The sequence below is a fragment of the Plecotus auritus genome (assembly GCF_963455305.1).
Source record: "Plecotus auritus genome assembly, chromosome: 3".
In the NCBI taxonomy this organism is placed as follows: domain Eukaryota; kingdom Metazoa; phylum Chordata; class Mammalia; order Chiroptera; family Vespertilionidae; genus Plecotus; species Plecotus auritus.
The window spans coordinates 7,923,504-7,947,657 of record NC_137772.1 but is presented as its reverse complement, the minus strand read 5'-3'; the positions used below and the strand labels follow the sequence as shown (position 1 = coordinate 7,947,657).

Genomic DNA, 24,154 nt, shown 5'->3' with positions numbered 1-24,154 from the left:
TGCTTCCTAGAGAACAGGAGTCAGGTCCACTCTGTAGCAAGGAGAAAGCTGTTCAATCCTCTCTGAAAACCTTGCATGAAGTGCAGTCAGTCAAATGAGTACTTTTGAAGCAAAAGACGGAAAATGGGGTAACAACAGCTGTTGCACACAACATACTATCTGCCTGCAATATGCTACACACTTTACATATAGTCCCTCACTTAATCCTTCCAGCCCCTTCTGTTCCTGTTCCACAGGGGAAGCAGCTGAAGTTCAGAGAGACCAGGCTCTCGTGGAGGGTCACATCCATGCTACGGGCAGGAGTGAAGATCTGACTCCAAAACCTGCACACGTAACAGACACTCGGCTGCCCACGTGGGCGTCCCCAGAGAGCAGGCGGATGAAGGAGGGCATGCGGGACACACACAACCCACGGAGCAAGGGACCGCAGGGGCCCCGCCTCGCAAAAAACTCATCCCGCAGGCATGTCACGATGGGGCAGCGGCGAGGTCTCGCCTCTCCCCATCTCTGACACCATCCCAGCAGCACAGGGAAGGGGGTGCGCACCGCCCTGAGAGGGATTCTCTCCCACCCGCTCCCAGGGCGCAGCAGCAGGACCCTTCCCGGGGAGGACAGGGAAGGGTACGAGCCAGCGGGTGCGGCTCCAAGGGGATGGCTTCCCGCGCCTGCTTCCCGTCACCCACGTCTTGCAACCGAGGAGCCTGGGAAGTCCTGCGTCTCCCGGGCTGTTGTTATGAAAACACTGCTCAGAGCCGCGTTCACAGGGCCCCAAGCGCCGTGGCGAGGACCACCGTCACCGGGGATTTGGAAAAGGGCTGGAGAACGGCCCGGTGCACGGCAGCCTGGCGACTCTGCCCTTTCCCCGACGGTAACCAGCTCGGGGAAAAGAGGAAACGGAATCCCGCAGCCCTCACACACCTTTCCATCAATCTAATCTTCAGGGGATCTGTTTTTTTGGGGGGGCAGGTAGCTACGCACTCGCCGTGCCTTCTAAGCCCGTGCTCCGCACACCCGCGCTCTCGGGCTCGGCGTCCCCTACCTCCTTCGTTGTCCTTGCTGTCCGTGCAGAGGGTCTCCATGGCCACGTCGCAGCCCGCTCCTCGCCAGCCTGGCTGGCAGACACAGTGCCAGCCGTTCTGGTCCAGCGTGCACCTGCCATTGCTGTTGCACAGCCCGGGGCAGCCCTCTGTCAAAGAGACGAAGAAGGAGAACGCACGGGAGTTGAGTATGGGGAGTCTCCGCACCCCAGACACACAGATAGGGGACACTGAGTGGGAACAGGCCTTTGTCAACAGCACAGGGACTGTAATTGCACACGGATAGAAACAGCAACCTTGTCCTCGGAATCTCATTCTCATCCAAGTGGCATCTTTGATTGGCCTGACCCTGAGACACCACTTACCTGGGCAGGACCGGAATATATGCAACGGCCCACTAAGTAGCTGCAGGCCAGATAAAATTCACTTCCTTTCCCCCTTCAGCAAAGCCGCGAGGCCGATGGGTTGACTGCAGGGTGCGCAAAAGCATCTCCGCACGACAATTTCGGAAGCCCCGGCCTAGATTTTCTTAATCTGTTGTGAACAGATACTGGTCACTCCGTAGGACGTGCCTTCTTAGAGCGCCTTGTTGCTTTCAAAAATTCCCTCTCAATTCAACAGCATGAAAGCGGGCACGAGGAGGCTCTGCACGATGCCAGAACAAGAACGTTCATTTTATCTGGCCCCAGAGTTGCCGTGTATTCATGTGAAATTACAGTGCGTTAAGTTAACTGCACAAAGTATAGGCCAGTGTCAGTGACTATACTTTATGCCCAGAGTACATTCCTCGTCACAGGAGAAGCAAAGCCCGGGAAGTAGAAGCAGCTCAGCGTCTATTCTAACAAACATTAGGGTTCAGGCTGCATACGGATGGGACAGGACCAACAGGATTTCCAACTCAATGTGGTAGCTGTGCAGATCTGAGTACTGAGGACGGACGAAATGAAATACCAGAAGGACCACAATAAAACATCGATAGACTGAACAAAAACACGGTAGTGACGTGCTTCAAGACAGAGCGCGGAGAGTGATGTCTGGTGACAATCTCCCTAAGGCTTTTATGCTGTTACCTTTATATCCTATCTTGTCTGCTTTTATGGGCAAGGAGGGAAAATTTGGGAAACGATTAAAATAATTTAATATATCCAAAAGCTTTCATTGTTTCAGTCTAACATGACATTTAAAAAAAAAAAAGAACCATTTTTGCCACTTCCTGATGATGCTATCTGGCATGCGGCCACCGTGACCTGCTCATGAGGATGACCCCCAGGGAGGCCCTGGGTTCTGAGCTATGAGTTTGACACGACACGGACAGAAACAAGGACCTAAATGCTCGGAAATGGGGAGAATAACTGGTGATACATCAGACCTCTTTGGACAGAATTATTTATAATTTGGTATAAAATATGCATGAGTAAAAAATACTTGCTCTAACAATTGGGGTTTGTTCTACAGCTTCTTAAAATCAGAATGCTACTCTCGGGTTGGGGATAATATGAGGGAACGATCTGTTTAAAGATGTTTATTTTAAGTCTGTATAAAAAGAATTATTCATATAGTGGCTTCCCCTCCTCCAGTGCGAAATTGCAAAGTATCTCAAAGAGACCTTCTGCCTCCTAAGATTAGCATTAACAGAAGGCTATTCGGACAGTCCTGGCGGGGTAGGCGGGAAGATCACTCTTACGGACCCTGTCGGGTCAAGATGCGATTAATTTTGATGCTTCTTTTCTTTCAAACAACTGTTGTTTGCATTTCTAGACTATTCAATACCTAAGCGGTGAACTTTCTTTATGGATGCCTTTGTTTAGTTTAGTTTAGTTTTTTTTTTTTTTTAAAGGGAAAGGAAGGCTGAAGTGCAGCGCTGACTGGGTGTAACAGGGGTTATTATATGAAAGCCTGGATATTGCCATGAATCTTTTCATATTCTAATGAAAAGCACGAACAAGGACTAGAAAATAGGTAATCTGAGGAGAAAGGGAAAAGGAATTTTCTCTTCGGGGAAAAATGGTTTTCACCTATTTCTACGATAACTGAAGACATGAGAATCTGCTGTTTTCTGCTCAGTGGTGTCACTCTTTACTTTACAGGATGCACGATATTTTAGAGTTTTTAAGGGAATAACAAAGCAGATTATGATATCGCATGTATTTTGAAACATTTAGAAAAAGCCAAAGAAGTTTTCATGTAAGTATAAACAGGATTCCTCTCAACATATGTTAACCAAAATCTTTAGATTGGCAATTTCTTTTTCTGCGATAAGAGAGGGGCCGTTGCGAACTTTAATTTAGAATTTAAAGCTCATTAGCTGAATTGCCAATAATGAAAACCTTAAAACAGAAACAGAAGATAATCAGTAAACAGAAAACAGCAAATGCACTGTTATCTTCAGTGTTTTGGTTTTTTTTTTGGATTCTGGTGAAGGCCTTTCACATAGGAATGAAATCTGTGATAACCCAAAATTATAAAAATGAGACACAGACATTTAAGTCTCACTACTGAAAATCCAAGGCATTTCACATAATTAAGCCTCACTCATAATTCACAAAAAACTATGCATGAAAACCAACCTATTTTCATGGCTAGTGCAATCGGATACATGGTTCTGTAGATAGATATGGAGAAACGTGAACAAAGAGCAAGCATACAGTACCTTTCACTATCTTATCCAAATAGTGAGCTGGAGGAAGTAAAAAGGAGAAAAGAACAGACAGACATTTCAGAAGTGTCACATGGGACAAGGAAATTTTCAGAATTTACATGCAAATCGAGTCGCTGCGGCTGACACGAGACTCACATCACATGACAGATGCACCTCGGAGCTTCTCAAAACGCAACCGATTCATGTGTGAGCCCACGCAGTCATGGCTGCAGGGGACACCCAGCATTTTCAAGCAGCTTGTGCAGGTCAGCGACCACCCCCTTCCCAGGCCGCTCAGAACACGCCCCCCACCCCGAGAATGGATACAAGTGGCCTCCATTCTTCAGTGCTAGAGAATTTTGGAAATTTATAATGATGAGATCTACAAATAATCAAACTTAAATTTTGTGGGTTTTTTTTGGGGGGAGGGGGAGGATTGAGAAAAGACTTCTGTGTTTTCAAAGTCTGTTTTGAACAGAGTAGTTGCACAAGGGTTCCTCAGGGGAAGGGGGGAGACCACGGCCCGGGAGGGACCGTTTCTGTGGCTCTGAGCTGGTGTTCCCCGCCGGAGACAAACCCACACAAGTCCTGCTTTGCGAACCTGCTCCCTCCAGGTACTTGAGTATTTACAAACTGTCAAACCATCATGGTTAATCAATAAGCAAAAAATAAAAATAAACTGAGAATCCTTGAGCAAATGGAGCAGATGTAATCTACTATCAAAAAGGTAGGTGGTGTGAAAAATGATTACTCAGTAGCCTCAACTCGATGGCAGGTGGGCAGTAATGTACCACCTGGACGGTCCATGGGGCAATGTTCTCAGACCCAGTTTCTTCGCTGGATTCTCGAGGGAGCAGGCTCCGTTTCTCACACAAGCTTTGCAGAAACAGCTGGGATGGAGACTGTCTTTTCCATCGCTGTCCACCGACTTTCTCGCGTGAGGTTACAATTAGCCCACACCTTTCTCTCGAAGAGGCACGGATATCTCTCTCCCTTCACGCAGAGATCCAGCATATTCTTTTTTTTTTTTTTTAAATATTTCTTTATTGATTTCAGAGAGGAAGGGAGTGGGAGAGCGAGCTAGAAACATCCATGATGAGAGAGAATCATTGATCAGCTGCCTCCTTCACGCCCCCCACTGGGGACCGAGCCTGCAACCCAGGCATGTGCCCTTGGCCAGAATCAAACCCAGGACCCTTCAGTCTGCAGGCCGATGCTCTATCCATTGAGCCAAACCGGCTAGGGCCAACATATTCTGAATAAGCCCCAAATCTTCTTGCTTTGACAAAATGCATACATCTTTAATGACCTAAAATTGCTTTTCAAAGATGCTCCTGTGGGCGGTTTTTCATTACTGACACATGCAAGGGTAGCAGCACTCTTCAGCGAAGGATTTAAACTGGGACTTGTGGTTGAGCCTCTCACGTCGGCTGGTTCTGTCATGTGTGTAAGCGAAGCCGTAAGTGGTTCTGACACATCTGTACCGTGTGTGTGAGAGGCTGCTGCACGTTGCCACGGGAGTCCATTAGCGGCTCCTGAGCTGCGGGGAAACATGGGCGTGTGCACGGCTAATTGACAAGAGACTCGGGGGGTGAGAGCAGTGAGCGTTAGGCACTACTCTGAAATTCTAATTTCATAAAAATACTTCCATTTTCAAACATTACAATACAAATGTATTACTGAATAACATCATCCATCGAGTTTCTTAATAATTCATTCTGCCCATTATGTAATCTGCTAGAGCCCCTTAGCAGCTCCCTGGAAATCCCGATTTGGATGGGGTAGGGTTTCTGAGGGAATTCTTAGTTCCTAAGAATTAATAACACCGATCAGAGTTGGAGAGTAAGCCTTTTGCTTTCACACCAGGTCCACTCCAGTTAACACAACCAAAATGAGGAATGCAATGAACTCTGGTCTGGATTAGTAGTTTTAAAGTAGGAATAAATTATTTCTCATCTAATTAATCCCATTACTTTAGCGAACAGAATCCATTATGCAGAACTGTGGATCGCAAAACAGTGGTAAGGGTAAGTTTGTCACGGAGCCTGGAGAACAGCAAAAGTGAAGCTGAAATGAGAAAATACATTTAAAATATACGGAAGGTCAAAATGTGCAGAACACTGTAAATATGAAAAACAAGTAGCACAAGTTTTGCAAAAAGTTAAACACGGGCCATAAGAAAATATACGCACTGAGCAAACAAGAGCAGGGTTTGGCATGTGCACTTTACCTCAGCGGCAACGATGATGACACTGAGTTTAAAACTAAGAAAGAGGGCAAACCACCACCAACAACTTGGCCTTGAAGAGTAACACTTCTGCACGACCACAAAAGCCTGGTTCTAAATAACAAAGACGTTAAAGGGAGAGGTCGACGTACGAGGTTCAAATAATGATGAAAAATGATCACTGCCACAACACAAACACCCTTTTTAAGACACGTCAGGAAACAATCAGAAAAACTCGGGCATGCTGTAAGAAGCCATTCGGCACAATAATCGGAAAGATGACACAGCGTATTTAAAAATCAAGATGCCCGACCAATGCTGAAATGCACGTTAAATTGCCACAGAAATTACGGACACTGAAGTAGAGTCATACCTACTCGGTCTACTAGGAAGTTTTCCATGTGTTTTATGGAAGAAAACGCTTATAAAACGAGTGCTAGACATGGGAATGGGAGCCTTTAAGAGACGCTTCTCCAGGAAAATGTTGTATGCCTGACATCCTTTCCCCGGACCTCCACTTATTCGTCTTTTAGGAAGACCCACTTGGAACACAGCGGGGCAGCATTGCCGTATTTCCCGTAAGACAGTGATTCTTTTTTTTTTTTTTTTTAAATATATTTTATTGATATTTTTACAGAGAGGAAGGGAGAGGGATAGAGAGCTAGAAACATCGATGAGAGAGAAACATCGACCAGCTGCCTCTTGCACACTCCCAACTGGGGATGTGCCCGCAACCAAGGTACATGCCCTTGACCGGAATCGAACCCGGGACCCTTCAGTCCGCAGGCCGACGCTCTATCCACTGAGCCAAACCGGTTTCGGCAAGACAGTGATTCTTAACCTCTCGGGGGTGTCAGATCTGAGGGAAGTGGAGAGTCACGGATTCTCCCCCAGAAGAAAGGCACGCATGCTCACAAACACAAAACGTGGCCCGTGGTCCCAGCGCCTCCAGGAGCTCTCGCTCCACACTTGCCGAGCTAACTTGAAATATTAATCCGTCAAAACCTAAAACCATTTCCCCTAAGAACAGGAACAAGACAGGGATGCCCACTCTCACCACTCCTGTTCAACACAGTGCTGGATGTACTAGCCATTGCGATCAGACAAGAAGAAGAAATAAAGGAGGAACACCTGGCTGATGTATGAACGAGCCCCCATCTCCAGCTCCGGCCGGCGAGCTCTCCTCCTCTGGCTCCGAACAATCCAGGGACACACCGAACCGCTCTATCCCAGCCTGCTCCCTGGAGATCCCACACGGGCTTCCACTGGATCAGTTCGCCCGGCGTGCTGTGTGTTACTCTCTCCTTCTACTTCCCCCCGACCCCGCGGTGCCCACACGGCGGATGCCGTCAGTACAGACGGACAAACTGCCACGGGGAGAAGGGCAGGCTGCATGGCCCGGGCGATGGGCTCCCAAGCTTGCTCTACACCGTGACGCCTCTTCTCGGAGATTTAGAAAACATTTTTTTTTCCAGCAGAAGAAATGGATGGAAGGATCGAGGAACACGCGCAATCAGCCCTGACCTACCAGGAATTTAAGCAGCTACGGGATTTCTCTCCCTGAAGCTACAGGGTAGCACCCCCCCCCCCCCATCTTTTAGGGGCCATCTTCATGGCCTCCTTGGGAAAGTACAGGGGGCTCTCCCTTAATTGGCATAACGCAGGTGTTTTAAATGCCAGGTGTGTTTTCCAATCTCGGCCTCCATCGTCTCTCTTTCTCTCCCTCTCTCTCCCTCCCTCTCTCTCTCTCTCTTCCCCCTAATACATTCAGACACACAGTTCTCCCTGAATATTGATGCTCAGCCCAGGCACCAGAGGGCCTCGGTCTACCTGCTCTCCAGGTGGATAAAGGCTCAGTAATCTTTTCGATGTGGGACAAAGGTTCGGATCATCAAAAATGTTATTTATAGTATTTCCCCCTTGGCATTCTGGGGAAGATGGGTCGGGGTGGACACAAAACGACTTTCTCTTGTCTGTCCCCTCAGTAACGGACGGGGATTCTAAGGTCCCTGAGGAGGGACCTGGCTCAGGCATCGTCTCCTTGTGCCACTTTAAATCCTAATATGTAGATTAGGGAGGAACTGGATCTTTTTGGAAATTCTACCTACATCTTGGTGCCTCATTTGCTTCTCTCTCAAAATTGTGGGCAGCCCTCCCTCCATTTCCTCTGGTTACCCGACTCCCCCCATCCCCCCGAGTACTTCTCGTGGATGGAGTCCAGGAATATGAACACCAGGTAAGTGTAAAAAGAGAGGAGAGTCAAGAACGAGTTGTGGTCATTTCACTGAAGAGATTCCATGACAATCCTCGGCTTCAAGGATGGACAGACACGTGGGACCGATGTGGAAGTGTTCTCCATTAGAAATGACAGCTCTGCGGCGGCCATGCTTACCACTGTGTCTTCACTGCCTGGCTCAGCAGGGATTCCTAATGTCTGCTGACTAAAACGATCACATGTACCTATTACGGCGGTCCTAGTATGTCTGACACGTGTTTGCAGCTTTTGAGGGAATTCTATGAATGATACAGGGCTACCTTTTAAGAGAGAAGCACATATGAGTAGTACCCCATTTACAACACCCTCCTCTCTCCGTGGTCCATCAGTTCCTCTTCCCTCGCCCCATCCCTCCATCCCAACGGCAGGCAGTAGCATTAACTGTAACTGCATTTCCTGCCTCTTACTATGTGCTGGAAACGACGCTAGGCTGACTTAACGTTCACCACTCCCTGGGGTCCCAGGCACTATTAGTATCTTCTTTACTTCCCAAATGAAGAAACGGAGGCACATGAAATTAAATAACTCTCAAGGTCAAAATCGTAACACGTGACAAAGCCAAAATTCCACCCAGGGAGTCTGCGGCCAGAGCCCATATATTCAGTACATAAGCTACACCGATGATTCAGAAGAACCGTGCACATGCGTAAGGTCGATGAGAAGTGTCGTCTCTTTTTGGATTGGTCAGTAAATTTACTTGAACGAAAAAATAAGACAAAGAATACGGAAATTCTCAATTCAGCATTGACACATAAAGGGAGAGGCCAGGAAATAAAATTAAAATCCAAACTAACTTGAAATATTAATCCGTCAAAAACTAAAACCATTTCCCCTAAGAACAGGAACAAGACAGGGATGCCCACTCTCACCACTCCTGTTCAACATAGTGCTGGAAGTACTAGCCATTGCGATCAGACAAGAAGAAGAAATAAAAGGCATCCAAATTGGAAAAGAAGAAGTAAAACTGTCCCTATTTGCAGATGACATGATACTGTACATAGAAAACCCTAAAGACTCCATCAAAAAATTATTAGACTTAATAAATGAATTCGGCAAGGTAGCAGGATACAAAATTAATGCCAAGAAATCTATAGCATTTCTATACACCAATAATGAACTTACAGAAAGAGAGACTAAAAAAGCAATCTCATTTAGCAACACACCAAAAAAATTAAGGTACCTAGGAATAAACTTAACTAAGGAGGTAAAAGACCTATATGCGGAAAACTACAGGACACTGGAAAAAGAGATAGAGGAAGATGTAAACAGATGGAAGAACATACCATGTTCATGGATTGGTAGAATCAACATCATCAAATTGTCCATACTACCCAAAGCAATCTATAAATTCAATGCACTTCCCATTAAAATACCAATGGCATATTTCACAGGCCTAGAAAGAACTTTCCAAAAATTCACCTGGAATAAAAAAAGATCCCGAATAGCCACAGCAATCCTGAGAAAGAAGAACAAAGTAGGTGGGATCTCAATACCAGATTTCAAGCTGTATTACAAAGCCACTGTTCTCAAAACTGCCTGGTACTGGCACAAGAACAGACATATAGATCAATGGAATAGAATAGAGAACCCAGAAATCGACCCAAATCACTATGCTCAATTAATATTTGACAAAGGAGGCATGAACATACAATGGAGTCAATACAGTCTCTTCAATAAATGGTGTTGGGAAAATTGGACAGATACATGCAAAAAAATGAAACTACACCATACACAAAAATAAACTCAGAATGGATAAAGGACTTAAACATAAGACGAGAAACCATAAAAATACTAGAGGAATCCACTGCCAGAAAAATCTCTGACGTATGCTGAAGCAATTTCTTCACTGATACTGCTCCTAGGGCAATGGAAACTAAAGAGAAAATAAACAAATGGGACTACATCAAAATAAAAAGCTTTTGCACAGCAAAGGAGACCATCAATAAAACAACAAGAAAGCCCACTGCATGGGAGAACATATTTGCCAATGATATCAATGATAAGGGTTTAATCTCCAACATTTACAGGGAACTCATGCAGCTTAACAAAAAGAAGATAAACAACCCAATCAAAAAATGGGCAACTGATCTAAATAGACACTTTTCGAAAGAAGACAGAAGGAAGGCCAAGAGACATATGAAAATATGCTCAAAGTCACTAATCATCAGAGAGATGCAAATCAAAACAGCAAGGCGGTACCATCTCACACCTGTCAGAATGCCCATTTTCAAAAAATCAACATATGACAAGTGCTGGCGAGGATGAGGAGAAAAAGGAACCCTCGTGCACTGCTGGTGGGAATGCAGACTGGTGCAGCCACTGTGGAGAAGAGTATGGAGTTTCCTCAAAAAACTAAAAATGGAACTCCCATTTGACCCAGTGATCCCACTTCTAGGAATATATCCCAAGAAACTAGAAACACCAATCAGAAAGGATACATGCACCCCTATGTTCACAGCAGCACAATTCACCATAGCTAAGATTTGAAAACAGCCTAAGTGCCCATCAGCGGATGAGTGGATTAGAAAACTATGGTATATCTACACAATGGAATACTACGCTGCGGTAAAAAAGGAGTTCTTACCATTTGCAACAACATGGATGGAGATGGAGAGCATTATGCTAAGTGAAATAAGCCAGGCAGAGAAAGATAAATATCACATGATCTCACTCATTTGTGGAATATAATGAACAACATAAACTGATGAACAAAAATAAATCCAGAGACAGAGAAACATCAATCAGAACGTCAAACCTCAGGAAAGGTAGGGGAGGGTGGGGGTAAGAGGGAGAGATCATGCTTATTGCATGCATATAAGCCTAATCAATGGACACAGACAACAGGGGGGTGGGGGCATGAATGGGAGGTGGGGGAAATGGGGGAATAAGGACACATATGTAATACCTTAACCAATAAAGAAATTAAAAAAAAATGAAACTCACATAAAAAAAAAGAAATATTAATCTGTTGACACAGCCTCATAAATCGAGTAAATCTACCTTTTGTGGACCTGAGAAAGCTTCCTAAGAACTGCTGTAACCTGTCCTAAGAGCCCACAGCATGGAAAACCAATTGGCAAGATACTAAAATGGAGGGATAACAGCAGGAAAAATAAAAATAAATGAGTCTGAACAATCAAAGAAGAGAAGCAGCACAGTGGGCGTATGAATGTTGTGTGAGCAGTCCCAAAGAAGGCTGCTCATTTACAAGGAGGTCGAAGGAATGTAGGTGCCTGCGTGGGGAGGGCCTGGGACAGTGGGAGGCGGATATGGAAAAGGACTGATTCCATGTTTGCTCTCCTTTTACTCTCCAACGGATGCTTAAAAACACAGAGAAGAAACAAAGGCAAGCCAAGCGGTTACACGCACGTGAGGCAGCTCACAAAGAAGGAGTACAAATCGTTGGCCGGTGTATACATAGTTGCTGGTGGGTGTAGTCATGAACGATTAGCATTGCTTCTGCCCTCGACAATGTGCATGGTTAGAGCCTATTCCATAGTACAGTATAGTGCACTGGGCTACTGAACTGACTCCTGGGGATGGCCTAGACCAGGGGTGGGCAAACTTTTTGACTCGAGGGCCACAATGGGTTCGTAAACTGGACCGGAGGGCCGGAACAAAAGCATGGATGGAGTGTTTGTGTGAACTAATATAAATTCAAAGTAAAGGAGCGGAGGGGAGAGCAAGAGAACCCTCCGTTCTTTCGGCTCCGTGGGCCGGATAGAACAGCCGAACGGGCCGGATCCGGCCCGCGGGCCGTAGTTTGCCCATGGCTGGCCTAGACACAGGCAAATAGCACAGCATCCAGAACGCTGAGGACCTCCCTCAGTTTCAGTTCAACAGGAAAATCTTAGAGGCCCATCTTCGAAAGAGGATAATCCAGTCAGAGACATGCATCATAAAATACAGACATATTCCCCCCTGTGGCGATGACTGAACATCCTCGGGAGTCCAGGACACGTTTTTATTTCGCAGTGTGCGTTTCTAAATACTTTATAATGCAGATTTTAAAAAGTGATTCCCATTAGTATCTCACTAAAGCCATAAGTAGGTATCATTCTCGGGTTATTCACATGCCAGTTCCTGTAGAATGACAGGAAAGCTACCGTCTGAAAATACGTGCATGTTAAATCTATTTACTCCCGTCAGCAGCTGTCTAAATCAGCATGTGGGCGGCATACCTTTTGATTTGATGTCCCTTAATTGGTACGCCCTGCACTGTTTTATTACTGATTACTCTGTCATAAAGGATTATGCCCTTGACATAATTTTGAACATCGTAAGACAATTTACTCAATTTAAAGTGTTCTCTCTCTTTACAGAAGCCTCATTCTAAGCTTAGGACAAAACACTGCAACTATTTCATCCCATTTAGGGGAGTCCATTCATTTGAATTTTAACAACTAGTGAGACTGGGCCAGTGAAGAAAAACAGTTGGTGTGTGTGTTCACGTGTGCACATGTAACAGAAAGAGCTTTTGCTCCTTTGACATTGACAACACTTTTGAAAACCTGCTTCAAAGACATTGTTTTTGAAAGTTTTGCAGATTTTATTCCTTTTGTAGTTCGGAAATTCGGTGTAAAAATTATCTGTACAAGTGCCTCGCTTCTTACGCGCACCCACCCAAGCAAAACACCACACTTCAGCTGGGAACGTTATTTATACGAAGACATTCCAAAACAATGAAATAATATTTTTCTTGCGTGAAGTCAGCCCTGCAATGTCTGCATTCTAGGGAAAAGGCGCTCTGAGAGAAACCACATTTTGTGAAGTCAGCAGTGCTGTAAAGTGCCATTATAAGTGACAGAGCTTTGGACAGACAGCGGGTAGAACACGGTGTGGTAGCTTCCTCCTGTTTAGCATTTCACGCCTGGCTGTGGACCGCGGCTACATGATGGGAATAACGGGAACACGAGGGGCCAGCCGGCATGCTGCCGATGCGGCGCCTGCACGCCTGTGGGCGGAGAGGACTATTGTTCGCCGTGTGATACAGGAGCTTCGTGGCAGCCTTTGCACATGGCGTGATTCGTTACATTGGACCACGCATGTAAACATGTTAGTAACCCATGTCTCCTTTAGATTTTTTACTTCCTTTTAAAAAAATGTTTTTATTGATTTTAGAGGGAGAGGAAGGTGGGGGTTGATTTGAGAGAGAGAGAGAGAGAGAGAGAGAGAGAGAGAGAGAGAGAGAGATCTGCATGGGCACACCCTACTGGGGATAGAGCCCACAGGGTGGGCATGTGCCCTGACCAGGAATCTAACTGGTGACAGGATGATCCTCAACCAACGGAGCCACGCCGGCCAGGGCTAGATTTTTTACTTCCTGTTTGAATTCAATGAATGACATAAGCAAAGCCACATTTAGTGATTTAGTCTAGGGCTTCCTAGACTAAAAAGAAAATCAGACCTATTTCAGCACTCTGATTCGGCAATGAAACTATCCAGAGATCGTTCTTAACACTAAAAAGCAGAAGTTATAACAAATGCTTTTTAGAATAAATGAATATGTGGGTCTTTGACATTTTGATCCAATGAATTGATTATGGTAACTAGTGAACTGGTCACTGAGCAGTACCAGTAAGTCTAATGGCAGGAAACCATAAAAACGCTATGCTGATTAGGTCAATATCAGAGTCGAATTTCTCATCTATCATCTATCATCACTATTTTTGTGTTTTCATAAAATTTGATATTTAAGAAATATGCATAGAACGAAGACGTGTAAGTAAGTATGTAAAATATACTGAGGGCTTTCTTTTGCTAGTTTTCTTGAAGACATCAGGGAAAATAAGGAACAACATTGAACAGTCCTTTGAACTCACCTCTGATAAACTAATTTATTTGGGAAATACCAATAAATGGCTCTTTTCAAAGGCGAGTCACAGAGAGAGTAATTTTTCTTTATTCGTGGGTGAGAGTGCCCAGATGCTGGGCAGCTGTACTGGGGCACTAAGCTCTCCTGAGCCCTTTTCATGAGCTGAGACTGGTTCTACAGTCATCTGTCCACTTCCTGTGTTTTCCACGGTTGATGTCTGGACTCATTTCAGCTGATGAAAAAACTGGGAGCAAATTTAAATTTTAGAAGGTGCTATGTTGAGTTTTCAATAACTACCTTACACTTTTCTTAAATCCCTCACGGTATAAATAGATTTTCCTGGAACCCTTTTTTGTTGTTATAATTGTTATATATGTATATTTTTTTGCCAACTATGTGTCCTGTTACCAGTTTTAATTCAAACTTTCCTGAATAAAAAAGTGACATCTCATTATTAAGACATCATCGACATCATTATTAATGCATCCATTCCTATGACAATTCAATCTTTTTGTGACAGAAACACAGATATTATTTTCTCTGTATCACAGGGAAAATTTAAACGTCACCGATTCCGCTACACACATACACTGAACAACTGAAAAGTACTTTGAGGCGGCAGGGTCTAGTGCAGCCGTGGGCAAACTACGGCCCGCGGGCCGGATCTGGCCCGTTCGGCTCTTCTATCCGGCCCGCGGAGCCGAAAGAGCGGAGGGTTCTCTTGCTCTCCCCTCCGCTCCTTCACCAGCAGCAGTGTTAACATGGCAACGTCGGGAAACACGGCCGCAGCTCCTTCTTCTGAGTGGGCGGGTTTATATCCCCCATTCAGTAGAAGGAACAACCTCTCCATCTTCCAGAGGCTCCTTGTAATGCCCGCGGACGCGTCCCCCGACATCACCCTGGGAATGCGGAGACACGTTATCGTGGTGATGTAGGGAGACACGCCCCTGGAGAGCACAGTATCAGAGCATTAGCTAAAAAGGAGACTAACAACACTGTTCCCACTGAAGTTGATGTTTTAAAGACCAAAAACCTTTCAACCCAGTCTACATTGCCATCTACATCTACGTCCCGGGCATAATTTGGAAGTTGCACTAAAGAAAATGTTTACTTTACTGTTTACACATTTTGTTCTTTTCTATTTGTTTTAGTTGTAAATTATTTTATTATATTTAAGTTTAATTTGAAAGGCTTTTGTACCTTTCCTTCGTTAGGCAATTTTATTTTGCCTTTGCCATCTTCAATATAAGGTATGTTATTGTGCTATGATTCCTCCATTTTTTGAAGTTTCAAATTATAATAATTAGTGTTTACATTCTTCTTGTTAAAATGTTTGAAATGAATAAAACTATTGAAATAAAAAAAAAAGACCGTACCCTTTTATGTAATGATGTTTACTTTGAATTTATATTAGTTCACACAAACACTCCATCCATGCTTTTGTTCCGGCCCTCCGGTCCAGTTTAAGAACCCATTGTGGCCCTCGAGTCAAAAAGTTTGCCCACCCCTGGTCTAGTGCTTAAGAGTATGGGCTGGGGAACGGTTCACGCGGGTTGGGTTCTGGTTCTGTTACTTTCTAGCTGAGCCTGGGTTCCCTCCCTGGAGTTTTAATGACTCCCACCTGCCAAGGCTGTTGGGCGCATTCAGGAAGATAGGGCAAGCAGAGAAATTCTGCTTTGTGCCTCAGCACATGGTAAACACTCAATAACGATTAGGTACCATTCATTCATCGTGTCAATAAAGGAAGTTTAGAAAGCTGCCACCTCTAAGTAGCTGGTATCTCTTCAGAGACTCCGAAGCAAGGAAGGACGCTGGCCTTACGCAAAGGAGCTTGGCCCTGCCAGTGAGGGTCTCCCTGGGCCAGGAGGTGCACTCTGCCCCAATCAGGCCGGGTGAACCCCGCTTGCTCCGCCTCCTCAAGGTACACTCTCTTTCATGGGAACCTTGTTTATGTGAACGAGCTAGCACCCACAGTGGGGACAGCTCCCCTTTTGTGGGGCAAGTTTTCTCATTCCCTCTCTCACATAGCCCCTTGCTGGTGCTTAGGCTCAATTCCCAATCAGAGCGCGATTCGGCTTCGGGCGGGGAATAAGGAACTGTCACGAGGTGAAGGGATGGGGAGTGCGGATTGCTAGTTATAAAAAAGGTACAGTGTATGGGGAGTAGCGGCAGTAACACAGTCATAACGGGGTACGGGGCCAGGTGGGAATATATCGGGGGAACACTGTGTAGCAGGCGTCCTCAAACTACGGCCCGCCGAGGACATGTATCCGGCCCGCCGGGTGCTGCTGCCTGTCCTGCTTAGCAGCCAACTCGTCCCGGGCCCGCAGTGCGCATAGGAATTTGTTCATAGTTTTTTTTTTAAACTATAGTCCGGCCCTCCAACGGTCTGAGGGACAGTGAACTGGCCCCCTGTTTAAAAAGTTTGAGGACCCCTGGAGAGTATGTGACTGTCTGACCACTAGGAAACTATACAAAATAATACTGAACGTAAACGGTAATTGAAAAATTAAAAACAAAACTTTAATTAAGAAAGGAACACATCACAACTTGTTCCTATATCATTTGTGTCCCCTCCTTAGTAATCCTGTTTGGGCAAGGTACACTAATCCTGCCTGAGGAAGTGTACACATCTGTGTCAATAGTCACTGAATTTGCCCCCAAAACTTAGAACTACAAGTCACCTTTACAGTAACTACTTTCGAACTCAGACATCAACACATCACACATTACACGCGTAGTTCTGTCCTTACATTGCCATTCTGCTGAAAAAATGTTCATTCTGGAATGTACTGGGCAGAAGCGATAGGATGCAAATGGCTAACTTTTGCAGCAGGAGGATGTGTGTGTGTGTGTGTGTGTGTGTGTGTGTGAGAGAGAGAGAGACCATTCCTAAATCCAGGAGGAAACCCGTGCCCCACTCAGAGACGCTTTCTTGGTAGCTAGTGGCACTTCCTGTGGGTGCCATGACACTTTCTTGGTAGCTAGTGGCACTTCCTGTGGTGCCATGACACTTTCTTGGTAGCTAGTGGCACTTCCTGTGGGTGCCATGACGCTTTCTTGGTAACTAGTGGCACTTCCTGTGGGTGCCATGACACTTTCTTGGTGGCTAGTGGCACTTCCTGTGGGTGCCATGACACTTTCTTGGTAGCTAGTGGCACTTCCTGTGGGTGCCATGACACTTTCTTGGTAGCTAGTGGCACTTCCTGTGGGTGCCATGACACTTTCTTGGTAGCTAGTGGCACTTTCAGTGGGTGCCATGACACTTTCTTGGTAACTAGTGGCACTTCCTGTGAGTGCCATGACACTTTCTTGGTAGCTAGTGGCACTTCCTGTGGGTGCCATGACACTTTCTTGGTAGCTAGTGGCGCTTCCAGTGGGTGCCATGCCGGTACGTGCAGCCAGGACTGCCCATTGGGCTGTTACCAGGCACCCACACGGACCACAGTTCAGGAAGAACGCACCCGGGCAGGAAGGGTTAGGGGCTGTGCAGTCGCCCCTGAGACAGTTTTCTCTTTGCTTTGACGGCAGCGGCCGGCGATCTCCCCTTGCACACGCCCATGCATGTGGATGGATCACTCCCAGGCCCCATCACCACTACAGGGACTCGCCCGAAAAGCCAAGAGTTGGAGTGTCTGTAAAAAGCACTACTTGACACTTCCTTGTCCACGTGGAGACTGAAGAATGAATACCTAATGCCAATAATGCACAATTAGATCACATATGTTTAACCACATGCTTTCCACGCATACATCTATAAATATTAATTCTGGAAAGGGTGATCATTCGGCACCATAACAATTAAACAGCTGTAACCTGTCTCCGGTGTTAAGTGATGGAGCTGCCGGCGAGCTGGGCAAGCAGATGGTCTTACCCACCCAGGCTTCACATTAAAGACTTTAAAAAAACAACAAAAAAAGAGGTGTTGACAAATCAGAAGTAGTAGGCATAGTTTTCATGCAAATCGGCCCATTTGCAATGTAGATCGCCCTGAAAACTAATTTGGTGGATAGGGAAAAAAACATTAGGCTCCGTTGTTCAAGGAAGACACCGTATTACATTGGGATATGGTAGATTCCCCACCAACATAATTATTTCCTAATGTCATTCAACCAACAGGGTTTAATGGAAAAGCAGCTGGCAAAGGGCTCGTATTTATGGACCTCCTCTGACTGCTCCTTAATTTATCCAAGCCACATGTCTGTTAAACCCCAGAAATAGTAGCCAGATTCCAGACAGCTGCTCTCCAGCTTCACAGAGGCGCTCAGAGAGGGGAGAGAGGGTCAAGGACCCCGTCGCGAGGAGGGGCAATAGAGAGACTGGCTCTCCTCACTCTGGATCGGAGCAGAGAGGATGTTAACTGCGAACGGGCAGAGGGGCCGTAGCTTTTGTGTGGACTAACCCCATAACCAAACTTGTATTTCCAAAACAGGCGGGGGAAAGGAACTGTTTTAAGATGAAAAGAGGCAATTTTCAACTTCATATTCAAGAAAAAAACAGAGATCTATTCCACCACGGAGAGGATACTAATGTGCCCTGTGGGAAGGAATCATCATAGTCCTTGAAATCGTGGGCGCATTTCCTCACCCTGACATGGAACCACATGCAGAGTCCCGCCTTTTTCTTTACCCCACTAGGGGAACAGGGATTTCTGCACACAATGAATTCAACTTCACATGCACACGAACACTTCACTAGGTCTCAGCTACCTGGCCCGAGTTTGGGGAAGAATGTGACCTATTCATAGGCTGGCACTAGTCTCACCCCTTCTCCCTGGCTAACACTGTAAAGTAGCCAACAGCATATTGGCACCCGGTTCACTCCCAAATGCCTGGCGCCCAAACTTCTCAATCCAAGGCTTCTTCCCATGAGCGTGGGGAGGATGGAGAGGAGTGATTTTCATCGTCAGTTCTGGGTAGACTGTGTGTCCAGTCAACTGAGCTTGAATGCCTCCTACATTCTAGATTTTGGTGGAAATTAAGATCTTAGGAGGTCTTTAAAAGATGCAAATCAATGAGGTGTTTCAAAGTGAAAAAGATCCTGGATAGTATAATAGTAAAGGTACACAATGGCAGACTTTTAATAAAACAATAGAATACAAATTTGACCTGTAATGTGTCTGGCTTTTATTGAAATATCATCTCTCTCCATAAGTTTTTTTTTTTTTAAATTTAAACGGACTGCAGCTGAGAAATGAGGTTTACGGAAGCAGAAGGGAAAGCTCAGGCACAGGCATATCCATATTTTAGAAACCTGTCATGGCAGAGAATATTTTAATTCCAGTAAAAATTCCAAAAACCTCCTTGGGGTCATACAGTGTATGAACTGCTTCCCTCAGACACGGAGCACCTACATAGCACATTCTCATGAGAAGCTTAGACTCGCTAGAAAACGACTAAGTTCATGGGTTTAGCAGAAAACTATGAACCACAAGACTAGAAAGACAGGAGGCGGGTTTATGCAGCCTGAGGAAATGAGGAATTTTACAGGAACGCCCACGTGGTCACAAACAAAGCCAACAGCCAGCACTGCCTATACCCTTCTCCCACCGGAGAACAATGACAGGGGCCGAACCTTCATGTTGTTCTGAACGCAGCGGCCTCGGAAGCCAGTGGGCCTTATGTAAGCTGAGGAGAAATACACCGAACGTACAGTAATGACTGGGGCCAAGTTACGCCACAGGAGGAGACTGGAGAGAAAACCTGTCCACTAATAACGATCATCGCATAGAATTCATTCTCACGGGACACCGGAGTACATTTCTTCTAATTCTCCTCCTCCCCGGTGGTCTGGAAATCAACTCAATGGAAAGATACCTGTTAAACCCAGATGTATTCACCCACAAAATAGCTGCCTACACTCAGCACTGAGTTTTAGGAGTCCTGAAAAAATGCCCCTTGTCTAAAGCACAGAACACATGAACATTTCCCAAAGGAACACACCCGGCTCTGAAATTTACCTGAGCAGCACACGGGGGCGAATTCAACCCCCCGCCAGGGCCCGAAGCCTTCTCCTAGTGTAACTAAGCAACCTGAAGTACTCTCTGAATCCACGACACCCGTTAACGACCTGTGATGTCCTTGGGTAGAAGAGCAGGAGTTAGGCTGTTTGCCAGCATCAGGACGCCACGCTGCCATGACTCGGGGGGCACTGGATGCGTGACGGGTGTGGCCTCCCACCCGGGAAGCTCACCTTTCTGGTACTATTTACTACTATAGGCTTGGGCCCCCCACATACAGGAATTCCGATGAATCCCTCAAAAATATTCACCCCACCGAGGAAATATAAGCATGTAAGTCCCATCATCCAGTCTGTTTCCGGCAGGAGAAAACGGCTTCCATCAGGGATGTTACTACCTGTGTGATGACAAGAAGGATTTCCTGCAGGTTAACTTGTTTCTGAACATTCCTGACGTGCTCTCTCCTCGACCAGCCACCTACTCCGTGGGCGGCTCCACAGGACACGTGCAGAGGCCCACGTAACCTCTGACCCTTCCCCGCATCCGGCCGGTCAGCGGTGGCAGGAACATTCCCAGTGGCCAGCGCAGACAGCTGTGATTTCCCCCGCACACTTCCATCCAGCTACCTCGGAACTAAATGCACCCCAGCCCAGTCTCCTCAGTGCATCCCCCAAGTGCCAGTCAGCCGGAGCCCCCCAGCCCAAGGGAAGTGTGAGGGGAAGACGCTCAGGATGGAAAGAGACAAAGGCCTTCCCGATGTGCAGCTTCTCCATTAACACAGGACCGCATCACCCACGGCCCCCGCAAGACCTGAGCAGGGGCCGGTGCAGCGAGGAGCCTGGAGCCAAGCTTCTCCAGGTTCAGTGAACACCCCAAAGCCAGCAGGAACCAGGCAGGGGGCGCTGAGACCCCTTTCTTATCTGCCGAGTCACACTGCCAGACGGGAGGCCCAATGTCCCCCAGGGGGCCCCTCGCAGGTGTAAACGCCACCCTATGTCCACTTGGTAAGGGGAACCATAAAGCTTGAATGAAAACGTAAAAAAGACAGGTTTAGAATGTCCCTATTCTATATTACTATGAATACGATCACCAATTTGGGAACATAACAAAAGTGACAAAAAATACTGATTTTGTAATCCAAGTGAAACATTTATCCGAGTGTCTTCTCTCCCGCCCCCTCCAAACTGTCACCCACTTTTGAAATTTAACCATTAAAATATGACCCTTTCACCATTTTCCTGAGAAAAAGAACCACAGACCGGAGCTTGTCCCCTGGTATAGTTTTGATCTTTCTTTTACCCCCTGTTGTTCAGTAGGAAACCCCCCAACTGTGTTTCGTTGAAAGGAGGTGTGCTGGGTGCTACGCGTCTACGTTTCCTCTGAACACACAAGCATGTCTTTGTGATCAGTAATGATCTTGTTTCCCGGTGTACTCAAGAGTCAGACTAAAAACAAATAGCTGGTTTTTTGCAGCTTAGAGGAATTAGGATTTCCCCGAGGCCAAATTCCCATTGGAATTGCCTGGAAGTACATGGGAATCAATGTAGCTCAATAAACAACTCTGTGTTTGAGGCATGAGCAGGAGGGAACAGCACACAGACTCCACCTGGCTCATCACGAGGATTGTAAACAGCAGCATCTCTAGCCCAGCCGTGGGCAAACTACAGCCCGCGGGCCGGATCCGGCTGTTCTATCTGGTTCTCTTGCTCTCCCCTCCGCTCCTTTACTTTGAATTTATATTAGTTCACACAAACACTCCATCCATGCTTTTGTTCCGGCCCTCCGGTCCAGTTTACGAACCCATTGTGGCCCTCGAGTCAAAAAGTTTGCCCACCCCTGCCCCAACCGGAGACAGGCTGGGCAGAAGTGGGCTTACGGGGGTGAGCACGCCAAAGTTTCTTCTGGTATCACTTGGTAATTATTGTATTAGTTTCTATACAAACAACTGTAATCCGACTTTTCTCCACCCCTGTATGATTCACGAGAAGGAAATAGGAACACCCTAATCAAAATATCAGGAAGCTTGCCCAGCTGGCTCAGTAGCTGAGCATTGACCTATGAACCAGGAGGTCACGGTTTGATTCCTGGCCAGGGCACATGCCCGGGTTGTGGCTCCCCTATAGGGGGCGTGCAGGAAGCAGGTGACCCATGATTCTCTCTCATCATGGATGTTTCTATCTCTCTTTCCCTCTTCCTTCCTCTCTGAAACCAATAAAAATAGATATAACAAATCAAACACCAGGAGCCAATCCTTTCAGACAGATGGTGTGTTCAGGGAATACTCCAAATTCATAACCTGTTTTAGCATCAAAATCCCTACGGTTTTATGAAAAGCGTAAACAGGTAGGGAAACAGGAAGATGACGGATGACGAATATCCTTTGCTTTCCATTGGGAACGTCGGTGTGCTTCTAACTGTTTAATTTCTCCTTCATCTCTCTTTCAATTAAGCTCCCTGGTTGTATTCAACGAGCGGGCGCATCCTACGGCAAAAGGAAAAGAAGCCTGGCTGGTTTATGAGTGGTCTCTCCTTCCAGCCCGATGCCCGTGTGCCAAAACAGCAGAAACGCACCGCGCCGTGACCGTCCGAGTGAGAACACACTCAGCGCCTTGGGCTGTCTAATCAGGGCCCCTCGAGGGCCACCTTGCAATGGCCCCTCAAGGTCACTGTGGACGGACACCCAGGCGAGTCTAGGGGACCCCCAGTGGGACCCTTGCCTGCCAAAACCTGGAGCAATACTTCTAATCGTATGAAAGAGCAACAACAATGCTTTAAAGCAGGGGTCCTCAAACTTTTTAAACAGGGGGCCAGTTCCCTGTCCCTCAGACCGTGGGAGGGCCAGACTATAGTTTAAAAAAAAACCTATGAACAAATTCCTATGCGCACTGCGGGCCCGGGACGCGTCGGCTGCTAAGCAGGACAGGCAGCGGCACCCGGCAGGCCGGATCCATGTCCTCGGCGGGCCGCATGTGGCCCGCGGGCCATAGTTTGAGGACGCCTGCTTTAAAGGTTCTCTACATCTTTAAAAGGGTCCACTTCTAGGATTTATGCTGAAGCAATGCAGGCCCTTTATTTCCAAGTTGTTACTTACAGGGACTACAAAGGCAGCAAAATAAAATGAAACAGTGGAAGTGGAATTGACACGTTCCCCTATCACCACAGTCCCACTTGTTGCCAGACACGGAACAGTTATTCAAGAACAGCGCCACGTGAGAAACTAACCATGTGACATCGCCAAGGTCAGTGAGAACAGCAGTAGGGTTTGGTAACTGCTGGGCGGCAAGTTAAATCTGCCTGTTAACTTTATAGTTCGCTTCCTGGTCTTCTCCGCTAGATACACACGTGTGTGTGCTTTCCTGGGATACATACAGTCAAACAGGCAACTTTCCTCCAGCTGGAATCGATTCACTGCCAACGGGGTAGGGAGGGAGCGGGGTCATAAAATACAAATATGATCGGAGCCCTTTTCCCGCCCTCCGCCGGTACGCGGGCATTCTGGGACTTGGAGTGGATCTGTGTGGTCACAGGGGTATTGCGCCGTCCTCTGTGCGTCCACAGGAAGAGACACAAACTGTGGTCGTCAACTTTTCTCTGCCTCAACGTCGTTCACATGAACAACAGGCGGCCACTGCCCTACGCGGCCTCTCCGAGGGCAGGGGCGGGGAACGCCGCACGAAATCGTGGGATGAGCACCCATGGGTGCTGTGCGTCACGTGTCCCCAGGGCTGGGCAGTAAGCTCATCTGCGACAGTGAGACCCTGAGGGTGCCTCTCGGGTGGGAGGTAACCTCTGAGTGTGCAGGCTGGCCCTGGCTGCCATCTGGGGGGCTGGCTGTTCCCTCCCCGATGAGGCTCATTTGTCCACCCGAAGCCTCAAATGCCTGCTTTCCTGCAGAGTCTCTAGAACAGCCGTGGGCAAACTACGACCCGCGGGCCGGATCCGGCCCATTCGGCTGTTCTATCCGGCCCGCGGAGCCGAAAGAGTGGAGGGTTCTCTTGCTCTCCCCTCCGCTCCTTTACTTTGAATTTATATTAGTTCACACAAACACTCCATCCATGCTTTTGTTCCGGCCCCCCGGTCCAGTTTAAGAACCCATTGTGGCTCTCGAGTCAAAAAGTTTGCCCACGGCTGCTCTAGAATGTGGGTGCTTTGCTCGTGGCCGACAGAGGCTGCCTCTTTGAGCAGCTCCATCAAAACCTTTCA

At 46.8% G+C, this 24,154-nt stretch overlaps 1 protein-coding gene across 17 annotated transcripts in view; it reads right to left on the bottom strand.

The window, feature by feature from the left end:
- Positions 1-24,154, bottom strand: part of TENM3 (teneurin transmembrane protein 3) — a 1,236,272-nt gene that overhangs the window by 87,503 nt on the left and 1,124,615 nt on the right. For 10 of the 17 annotated variants that reach the window (XM_080662244.1, XM_080662258.1, XM_080662256.1 and 7 more), the window contains 3 exons: positions 3,688-3,714; positions 2,108-2,128; positions 1,040-1,186 (listed from right to left, as the gene is read on the bottom strand). In XM_080662244.1, the coding sequence (XP_080518370.1) occupies positions 1,040-1,186; positions 2,108-2,128; positions 3,688-3,714 (195 nt within the window). The remainder of the gene's footprint in view (positions 1-1,039; positions 1,187-2,107; positions 2,129-3,687; positions 3,715-24,154) is intronic. The other 7 variants (XM_080662260.1, XM_080662245.1, XM_080662248.1 and 4 more) reach the window with 3 other exon arrangements.